At 47.5% G+C, this 10,918-nt stretch overlaps 2 protein-coding genes across 2 annotated transcripts; both read right to left on the bottom strand.

Annotated features, from left to right (window-relative positions):
- Positions 1 to 5,030: 5,030 nt before the first annotated feature.
- Positions 5,031 to 5,783, bottom strand: LOC123096534 (40S ribosomal protein S16). Its single transcript, XM_044518289.1, has one exon. It carries the CDS (start codon positions 5,689 to 5,691, stop codon positions 5,242 to 5,244), a length of 450 nt encoding a protein of 149 aa, XP_044374224.1. The 5' UTR covers positions 5,692 to 5,783; the 3' UTR covers positions 5,031 to 5,241.
- Positions 5,784 to 7,729: 1,946 nt separating this feature from the next.
- Positions 7,730 to 10,571, bottom strand: LOC123096535 (probable arabinosyltransferase ARAD1). The gene is made up of 2 exons (XM_044518290.1): positions 9,469 to 10,571; positions 7,730 to 8,652 (listed from the first exon to the last, which is right to left on the bottom strand). The coding sequence occupies exons 1-2, from the start codon at positions 10,393 to 10,395 to the stop codon at positions 8,137 to 8,139; spliced, it is 1,443 nt and encodes a 480-aa protein (XP_044374225.1). The 5' UTR covers positions 10,396 to 10,571; the 3' UTR covers positions 7,730 to 8,136.
- Positions 10,572 to 10,918: the final 347 nt, after the last annotated feature.

Raw genomic sequence — 10,918 nt, forward strand, 5'->3', positions numbered from 1 at the left:
CCGTGTTCACTTCCCGGACTCCGCCGAAAAGAGACCATCACGGTTACACACGCGGTTGATGCGTTTTAATTAAGTTAAGTGTCAAGTTCTCTACAACCGGACATTAACAAATTCCCATCTGCCACATAACCGCGGGCACGGCTTTCGAAAGATAATACCCTGCAGGGGTGTCCCAACTTAGCCCATTATAAGCTCTCACGGTCAACGAAGGATATCCCTTCTCCCGGGAAGACCCGATCAGTCTCGGAATCCCGGTTTACAAGACATTTCGACAATGGTAAAACAAGACCAGCAAAGCCGCCCGATGTGCCGACAAATCCCGATAGGAGCTGCACATATCTCGTTCTCAGGGCACATCGAATGAGACATCCTACGAGTAAAACCAGCCCTCAAGTTTCCCCAAGGTGGCCTCGCAGTCTACTCGGTTCGGACCAACACTCGAAGGAGCACTGGCCCGGGGGGGTTAAATAAAGATGACCCTCGGGCTCCGGAAACCCAAGGGAAAAAGGCTTAGGTAGGCAAATGGTAAAACCAAGGTTGGGCCTTGCTGGGGGAGTTTTATTCAAAGCAAACTGTCAAGGGGGTCCCATAAATCACCCAACCGCGTAAGGAACGCAAAATCAGGGAACATAACACCGGTATGACGGAAACTAGGGCGGCAAGAGTGGAACAAAACACCAGGCATAAGGCCGAGCCTTCCACCCTTTACCAAGTATATAGATGCATTAATTAAATAAGAGATATTGTGATATCCCAACATAAACATGATCCAACATGGAGCAAACTTCATCTTCACCTGCAACTAGCAACGCTATAAGAGGGGCTGAGCAAAAGCGGTAACATAGCCAAACAACGGTTTGCTAGGAAAGGTGGGTTAGAGGCTTGACATGGCAATATGGGAGGCATGATATAGCAAGTGGTAGGTAGCGCGGCATAGCAATAGAGCGAACAACTAGCAAGCAAAGATAGAAGTGATTTCGAGGGTATGGTCATCTTGCCTGAGATCCCGCAAGGAAGAAGAACGAGTCCATGAAGAAGACAAACGGACGAAGTCGAACGAATCCTCACAAACGCGACGTTATCGGAACTAACCCGAAGAAGCAACACCGGAAAGAAGCAAACAACATGGTAAACAACCATCACATGAACATGGCATGATGCACAATCAAGTATGATGCATGTCCGGTTTAATGATTCATGGCATGGCAAATGCAACAAACAACACTACAAATTAAGTGGAGCTCAATATGCAACGAGTTGCATATTAACGAAACACCACATCAAATATTTAGTTCTCTCTCGTTTATGTACCCAACAATATTAAATGTTGATTAACATGGCAAGAGGTGAAGCATAAGTAAACTAACTATTTAGGCAAGTTTAAATGAGGCCGGAACAACAAACAACAATTCCGGAAAATCCCCATATGCATATTTTGAATTTGCTACTGTTCTGTCCTAAAGCATATTTTATTGTTGTTAAACATGCAAGATAGGTGCACCATGTTAAACTAGGCATTTTTCTACCCCATTTACATATAAAGAACATTTAATTTGGAGCTACGGTTAATTAGTTATGAAATAATTCATTTTAACATGCTATTTATGCAAATTAATTCAAACAACACATTTAAACATCTTAAACATGGATGAAAGTGGTATATTATGAAACTAGATGAAATTCTAAGCATTTTGCATATATAAAACATTTTAAACCGATGCACAGTTGTGGAGTTATTAAATGCATGAACATGAGGGTGCAATCTGTAAACATGCAGTTCCCTGGTTACTTAGCAAAATCGCAGATCTGAAAAAAATGTACGCGGGCCGAATCTGGCTGGCCCGATAGTGTACAGGAAAGGGGCTGGAGGGGCTGCTCACCCATGGGCTCGGCCCAGTCGGTGGAAGAGGCGTTGGGCCTTCGTGCTGGACGCGACCCGGGCGCGGGTCAACGCGCGGCGGCAGCGTGCGCTCGTTCTCTGCTCGAACGAGGACGAGGCAGAAGACAGGGGGCGATGCAGGGGAAGCAGAGGCGCGGAACTTGGGGACGAGCGCTCCGGCGAGGGACTTGGCGAAGGCAGCTGCGAGGAGAAGGACTCCGGCGAGGACAGGCGCGAGCTCGGGCTACAGGTCGACGGGACTTGGGTCTCGGAGCAGCGGGGCGGCGGCCATCCATGGCGTCGGGCAGGGAGGCCCATGGGCGGCGAAGACGGTGAGTAGACAAGGCGCTGCTGCGCTGGCGCGACGCGCGAGGCTGAGGCCACAGGAAGGAACAGGTCAGGCGCTGCACGAAGCACCAAGGGGCGGCCATGGCGTGGAGCTCCTGGTTCCCGCGAGGCAGAGAGAAAAACTGAGAGAAAGAGAAGAAAGGGAGGAGAGGCGACGAGGCCTGCTGGGAGTGGTTGCCGGCGGCGAGCTTCGCCGGGGGCAGCGGGGTCGCGAGGAGGTCGGAGGCGACAAGGGCGTGGACGAAGGAGCTCGGGCTGCAGGAAAGTCCTGTTGGTGTTGCTGTTCGTCGCCGGCGGGGAGGCACGGCTGGCTATGCGAGAGCTCGAGGTCGGGGTTCGAACGATGGTTGGCTGGGTTTGCAAATCGAGGAGGTGGATGGAGGGTGGATCGACTGGATGGATGGATCGAGGGGATGGCTGGCTACGAGATGGATCTGGGAAGATCCCGAGGTGGAAGAGGAGTGGGTAGTTGGCTGGCGGCGACGGGAGGGATGGGACAACTCTCCTCAAATTTAGGGTTGGGTCATTATTTATAGCAGATGGATTTAGGTTAGGGCTACCTCGTCCCTCCGATCGCAATCGGACGGTCGAGAAATAAATAGGTAGGGAGTCCAAAAAGAAAACGGAGATATTTTATAGATGTTGGGGGATGATCCGGACCCATCGGTCAAGACTGCCCGGGTCGGGTTCGGAGAAGTTTCGGACGCGCACGCGAGGGGTTTGAGCACTGAGCAAGGAGATTAAGCGGCCAGACAAGAGGGACTCGAAAACCCGGTTGGTCTCGGAACGGACAACTGAGAGACGCGGCAACTACGAACGAACTAAGAGGTTTAAGAAAACATGCGGATGATGCGATGATGAATGCAACAAATAAATAAATACAGACAACGATAACGAAAAATGTGAAAGCCGTCTAGAGCGTCGGTCTCGGGGCGTCACAAAAACGTAATCAAGATGGCCTAAACTGAAGCAGTGCCCAATATGAAAAATCTTTGTATGGTCAAAATGAGCAACTTTGATGTTTGGGTCATCGACATCCGATCTCATCTCGGGGGACGAAGATGTGCTCGGAGTGCTAAGATTTGGCATTTGGAGTACTGTTCGGCCAATTACGCCTCTAAGAAGACATCATACCAGAAAGTGTTCTACATGGCTTGGCTTTGTCTCGTTGAGGCAATCAATTTTTATATTTGAATCATCTCAATCTAAGATTGTATGCAAAAGTTACAGCCAAACCCGCACGCCGCTGCAGTTGATGGCCGGATTGTCCAGGATGGAAACAGGATCATCCGGACGAAGGCCAAACGGAAGGCACGGACATTCCGGCTATTGTCCGGGTTGACAACAGAAGGTTCAAAATTGAAGCCGGGCAATCTTCTGGATTCGAGTCCGGATATCCGGGCAATACTCATTTTTTTCTCTCATGCAAAAGTTAAAAAACAAGCAATAACACCTTCAGGATGACCTCGAATCTAAAAACGTTCAGCACGTAAGTTGTCGTCTCATTGAAATGGATAAATTTGATTTTGGGCACATCTCCATCCAACGTCCTATATGAACTATAGAACCCGAAAATTCAAGTCCGGTTAATTTAATTTTGGAAAGATTTGGAGTCCTTACCGGAAGTCCAGTTGCCTCATAAATAACAATTAAACAACAAAACACACCAATCTATCACGTTTTATCTTTTTTTATTTTCTCCTTTACCTTCGTTCTTCTTCTTCCTCATTTGTTTTTCGTGCCGCTCGCTCTGACAGGGTCTGGGTTTTGGGTCTACGAAAGCACCCGTCGAATTGCTTGTGTAACACGCTTTCGATTGGGTTTTGCGTAACATTGCTTTCGACATCACTCTCGGTGTCGAGGGTACACGGTGACGTGTGGGTGCACCGCGAGGCTTGCATCTCTCAGCCTCGGTGGTTGCAGCTCCGCACAAACAAGATCGCAGCTTCTGCATTAGTGGATTTTCTGGGAAATAACAGTTGCGCAGGTTTCTTCCTTGTGATTTTCTAGGAAATAACAGTTGTGCAAATTTTAAGACCTCAGAGGGCAAGGTTCCAGGCCGCTCGGCCGGATAGAACCACTTCCCAATAAGAAGCGCATTGTGTACTGGACATGCAGCCATGTAGGGGATATAGAAATTGCCTCTGCACAAAATTACGAGCCCACCGTATAATCAACAAGTCAATGAAAATACAAAGACTACCCAAAATTATAAGCCCAATGTAACATCAAACACAAGGGCATAAATTCCCATATAAACGGCCAGAGAGTTTGGTTATGTTACTGTTTTATACTCAACTAAAAATACGTTTTAGAGATGAGTCCATTTCTAGACACTGGGATATCAGATTGGGCATTGAAATGCCCAAAAACTGGCAGCGGCGTAATACCAAGCTACAGATAGACCCGAGCAAGTGGTGGACCTCAATCTAACCCAGATAGAAATGCTTGACTAAAAGCAACACCAAAAAACAATGGCGCATAAACATGTCGTGAATCGGCATCACAGGATAAATTCACAACATTAGTATCAATGATGATAGGCTGATAGCAACATGCAGGGTCTTCAACAATTACCAATAGCTGAAGGAGATGCTTAATCTTGGAAGTGGAAGTACACATAGATAAGGAACCATATTCTTAGAATCGGGTACGATCACAGCATCAGGCGTTGTTCACCTCCAACATGCAAAACATTTTGTGCAATACTTGCTACTAGAAATGATGGGCATATCATTCACAGATTCTAAATAAAACTGCACTTTACCTATTCAACTAAATATCAAATCGCAAACAGTTAAGCTCAAACAGAACATTCAGTTTCATCATTAACATAAGTTTATGATAACAAAACCCCTTCTTCAACTAGGCAGGATACTGCAGACAACTCACAGTTCTTAGAGATCATGTCCAATTCATTGGTCCAAAAGATGGCAAACTACTAGCGGTAAAAGGTAGATAGATGCAAGGAGTAGGCCACCGCCGCCATACCCAACAAGAGATCTCGCCGGAGCTCAACGGTACGACTTCTGGAAACGCGCGCGGGCACCGCGACCGCCAAACTTCTTGGGCTCGCAGCGGCGTGGATCGGCGACGAGGAGCGTCCGGTCGTAGCGGCCGAAGATCTCCTTCACCTCCTTCTTGGCCGCCTCGTCGACGTACTTCTGGTAGTAGGCGACGAGAGACTTGGCGATGGCCTGGCGTATGGAGTAGATCTGGCTCGTCTTCCCTCCGCCGCGGACGCGGATACGCATGTCGATGTCCTTGAAGCGGGACCTGCCGGCGAGCAGGATCGGCTCGAAGGCCTTCAGGCGGAGCATCTCGGGGCGGATGAGCTCGATCGGCGCGCCGTTGACCTTGATGAGGCCGCGCCCGGGCTTGCAGTAGGCCACGGCGACGGCGGTCTTCTTCCGGCCAAAGCACTGGACGGTGCCCGGCGTAGGGCGGGTGAGAACGGCTGCCATGGTGGCTGCGGCGGTGTGCTTGGCTGCTGTGAGCGCGTCGGTGTGCTTGGCTAGGGTTTTGGGTGGCGGCGCATAGAGGGGATCACGGCGGCGAGAGAATGATTATATAGCGTGGAGGCGTTAGGGTTTCGGCCGCGCTCGCGCAGCACTTTGTATGACATGCGGGACCAAGCTGGAAGGTGATGGGCCGGGCTGATCAGTTGGACTTTATGTGGGCCTCCAAGTGCTGGGCGTTCTGTGGCCTATGGGTGGGTTGTTGTCGTCGATAAGAGGGTGCCGGGGGAGGAGCAGGAAATTAGGGTTTCGACCCGAACACTACTTGATCTTATCCGAGCGAGCCGTCCGACGGCGCCGCGGCAGCCGGAGTTTTCTCTCCCATCGGCCGCGCCGCCACCGTGGTCCACCATGGGCTTGCGGGAAGGTGGCGCGCGACGTTTGGGTTGAGAGACGCGGCATCCGCGGGAGCTGCCGGCGGCGAGCGATGACGACTGCCCGCGGTCGGAGCGCGCGCGATGATGGCCGCGCGGGCTCACCCAACAAACAAAACAATCTCCATTACTTTCTTGCTTACTTGGAAGGGTTTTCATCTTTTTTTTGATCGATTTCTTTTTATTCGTTTTTCTTGTACTTGCTATTTGTATTCCTGAGTAAATTGTTCTCCGTTTCTTGGGTTCTAACCAAGTTTCTTCTAAGAAGATATTTTTAGTGGGTACAGTAGTATGTTTTTTGTCGAGTAGGATATTTTTCATGCGGAAGTGCATATCAAGTAGTATGGGTTTTTTTTTTTTGCGGATTCGTGTTTAATCTCTTGTCCAATACTACATATATCAACATCCATAATAGTAGAAAGTAATATGCTATTATGGATGTTGATTTGCTGAAATTTCACAGAATTCTGATTATTATTATTCTGCAGGTGTCTTTGATCCCTCTCTTCGAAGCGGGAAGGGTGCCAGTTTTCCTGTTTGAGACGAATACATGACCCGGAGACTGTGATAGTATAGTTTACCTATAATAAGGTGTCTAATTTCTTTAGGAGCTGCGCGCTGTAATCTTTCTCTGATTGGTTGACGGCTGCCATGCAGATTCAGCCTGTTAGTGGAGGATCCTGTTGTAATAGTATGAATTGTATTTGTATGTGACAAAGATTCAAAGAAATGCCGTTGTAATATGTTTTGCGAGCCCGTTGTATACTTGTGTCTCAGCTTAATACTGTGAAATATATGATAATATATCCTTTCGTTGACTCTTCAAATGTTATTTGAATGTTTTTTGATGATACGGGTAAACGTTTTCCAGTTATATGTGCTGAATCATGAAATCTGTGTCCTGTTGTTTCAAAGATATGCCTGCGGTTTTGGAGTGGTATAGCAGAGGTTACATGTAATGTTAAGGGCCTCTTTGATTTGCAGGATTCTAAAAATGCCGGAATAGGAAGAACATAAGATTGGATTCGAATGTCACGCTCATCGCAACGTACAGGAAGGATTTTGGGTTGTTTGATTGCAACATAGGAAAAATGAAGAATTTTTTGCAAAAAGGTTTTGAGTAAATGCTAAAAATTCAATGGGAAGTAGTATAAAAAATCCTTAGAAAAAGTTCATATACTACTCAATCTTATGAATCAAACAACCAACATAGGAAAATTTTGTAAGGATTCTAATCATCAACAATTCCTATGAAAATCCTTTGAATCGAAGGAGCCCAAACATTTTGATTTGCCTTTATGCTGGACCTTTCTGAATACACAACATAAATTCACATGAGATCAATCGCTTTGGTCACAACATCATCGGAAACAGCTAGCATGGATCCCACTTCTATAATTTACTTCAAAATAGTCCCTCCGTCTGAAAATATTTGTCGGAGAAATGAATGTATCAAATATTTGTTTGAAAAATAAATGTATCAAGACGTATTTTAGTCATCCATTTTTAGCCATTTCGGAGAAATGAGTGTATCAAGACATATTTTAGTTATCCATTTATGTGACAACTAATTCCAGACGGGGGGACTATTTTGAAGTAAATTATAGAAGTGGGATAAACTCCGAGCAAACATACATTCTGAGCTATCTGTCGGATGGAGTATATGTTACATTAACAATAAGCATTTGCCTTCCTAACATACATTCAACTGGACCAATAAAAGTCTGAGCTATCTGTTTTTGTTCCAAGGTATAACCAAACATTCAACCTGAATCTTCTAATTTACAATGTTCCTCAAAGGGAAAATGCAACTGATGTGCCAGTGTCAGTGAATGCTGTGTTAGATTAGCCTAGAAGCAAGATACATACACACTTTTTCCTGTTTATTTGGTTCCTCTTTCAGATCTTGAAAATCCTCTAAACATATGTGACTTCGTCCGAACCGAAGGCACCTTTCCTAGCCACTGCTTGCCCTATCATCTGGAGCACATCATCAATACATACACCTCCTTCCTGTTTATTTGCTTCCTCTTTCAGATCTTGAAGATCTTCTAAACCTATGTGCCTTCAGTCGGATCGACGGCACCTTCCTGGCCAATGCTTGCCAGATCATCTGAACCGCATCATCCTTATGAGATGGGAATTGGTACTCAAAATGTTTATCCACTTCTTTGAGCCTCTTCCACATCCTTGTCCATCGATGCTTGTTTATGCCTTTAATTAGCCTCATCAAGTAGCCCTTTTTAATAGCATCAGAGGAACGGACAAAGATGGAGAACTTTGAATAGTCTAGGATATCCTCGTAGGGGAGCTCGATGTCGTCACTTATGATAACAGGGACACAGTGGCTTACTATAGCGTCAAAGAGACGATTGGAAGACGGGGTATCCCCGGCAATGTTTAGGCAAAACTTTGATGAGTGCATTCCCTGGCTGGCTTTGCTGACACCATGATCCTGGACGCTTCCGAAGGAAAAGAAAACATCATTCTCGTCTTTGAGCATATTATATAGTTCCTGCCGAATGTTTCCTCCCTGGAAAAGAAAATATGATGTGATATATCATGGCACCAAACACTAGTTTTCTCACATACAGACATAATGGGGTTAAAATCTGCAACATGTATTAATATATACTACTCCCTCCATCCCACAACATAAGATGTTATTACAACCATTGGTTGTAATAACATCTTATATCATGGGACGGAGGGAGTATCTTTTAAATAAGAACTTATGCACAACATCTATCTACCAGCAATCAAGGAGATGCACAAATTGTGTTCCGAATTCATGCATAAGGCTGAAATTTTTCTGAGTATATTTAATTCATCTCAACCAAGGTGAGGGGAACCACCTTGATGGTTTTAAGTTTTAGATGGCGCCAAGCTATCCAATTTGCCTCATCGTGTATTCAGAAGCACTAGCTGGTGCATAATGTACACGGTTTAATACTAATAACATTTGCTACCATCAGCCACAACTCAAAATATGGCAGTTTGTAGTAGCACTATAGCAGTAACTTGTGCAGCTAAAACTGAAAACACATCAAAGCTGGAATTCTGAAATCTTAAGATCTTGCCTAAGAAATGCCTAATGATCGCTCCACCCATCATAGAGTCTCAGCCTAATGATTCGATTACGACAATTTACCAAATTCTGAATTATGTCACTCGATATAAATCTCACCAATTCTCTGCATCAGCTAAACCTACTTGGCAAATACCAGCAGGCTTCTGCGAGAATTAAGCAGTGCCACTATAGTATGTCATGATTGGCGTCTCATAGTCATAGGTTATACAGAATTTAGTTTGCAGTGTGCAGAACCAGATTAGTAAGCACAATTATTACCTCCTTCCTGTAAATGGCTCCCCGGAAGTATAACAATGTTGGCCGATCATCAAACCCGGCCGTGTCATTCACAAATGTCTTCGCCATATGTCGGTATGGCGCAATGAGATCCTTCTCCAAGCTGGCAACCCTGGGGTGGTACCTCCCGAAGTCAGACAGCACGAACACTGCTGGGAACAGCGCCGATCGGGCGTGGAGCAAGCTGTTGGGGTGGTGCGCAACGACGACATGGTCGGCACCGCCGGACCTCTTCCACTCCGGCTGCGCCACCAGATACCTGACGAGCTTCTCCTGTAGGGACATGTCTCTGCTTACCTTCTCCGGCGGCACGGCCTTGGAGTGGCGGTTGTAGCTGAGGGACGCGAAGAAGGGGACGAAGATCACGTCCGCATCACGAGAGTCGGCAACCCTCACCGCCGGACCGCACGGTGCTGCTGACGAGGATGCCAGGAGGTCCAGCGTGAGCCAGTACTCCACGCTGTGCTGCTGGTTAAGCCCACCGGGGTAGCGCGGGACTGTGCCGCCCCTGACGTCAGGCCAGACGCCGCCGCCGTTCCCGGGAGGTGGCGCCCAGCCGAGCAGCCCGAAGTGGAACTCCGGCGGCATGTCGTAAACGAACACCCTGACGGCAGCGTCGCGGGGGTCGCATCTCCCAGGTTCAGCAGCCGCCGCCGAGCCGGAGCTGGGGTCGTCGGGGCGGCCATTCTCATCAAGGAAGGAGAGCTCTTTACCCTTGGCGGCGGATGTTACACTCACACCGATAGGGACGGCCGAGAAGTCGGCGGGGGTGGCCGGGACGGGGAGGCCGGTGTCGGCGGGGCGCCAGCGGCTGGCGCCGGCGGCGGCGAAGAGGAAGATGGTGGAGGCGACTAGGACGGTGGCCGCCGCTAGCGGCAGGAGGAGGGCGCGAGCACGGGGCGGCGCCATGGAGCGCGAGGCTCATGGCCGGAGTGGTGCACGGGGGAGCATGGCGAATCGTCGATCTGGTGGATTGGAAGGAAGGGGAAGCAAAGGTTGGGTTTTCCGTGTGGTCGGAGTTTGGTTGGTTCTGGGTGGTGAGTTGGCTGGCGTGTGCTTTCCGGACTGGGCCTTGAAAGTGACGTGACCATTCACTGCTGGACTGGATTCTCCAAATAGGTGTAGCAGCAGCCAATTTTCCTTTCTCCCTTGCTATTTCTCATGTACTCCCTCCGTTCCTACCGCTCAAAAAAAAAAACTCCCGGCCTAAATACGAGTCCTGTTCGATAGAGATTCTAATATAGACTACATACAAAGCAAAATGAGTGAATTTACATTTTAAAGTATGTCTATATACATCGGGATCTTGTCACTATGAAAATATCTAAAAAGACTTATATTTAGAAACGGAGGGAGTACCTGAAAACGACTCTAAAAAATCAGTTTTGCTAAGCACATCTAGATGTGCCCTAAGTATTGCACATTAAAGTCT

This window comes from Triticum aestivum, chromosome 4D, assembly GCF_018294505.1.
Source record: "Triticum aestivum cultivar Chinese Spring chromosome 4D, IWGSC CS RefSeq v2.1, whole genome shotgun sequence".
Taxonomy (NCBI): Eukaryota; Viridiplantae; Streptophyta; class Magnoliopsida; order Poales; family Poaceae; genus Triticum; species Triticum aestivum.

Excerpts from the sequence above, each read along its gene's own strand:
- LOC123096535 (XM_044518290.1), bottom strand. The coding sequence starts at position 10,395 with ATGGCGCCGCCCCGTGCTCGCGCCCTCCTCCTGCCGCTAGCGGCGGCC. Across the intron at positions 8,653-9,468 it reads GAGCCATTTACAGGAAGGAG|GGAGGAAACATTCGGCAGGA; the intron begins GTAATAATTGTG and ends TTTCTTTTCCAG.
- LOC123096534 (XM_044518289.1), bottom strand. The coding sequence starts at position 5,691 with ATGGCAGCCGTTCTCACCCGCCCTACGCCGGGCACCGTCCAGTGCTTT.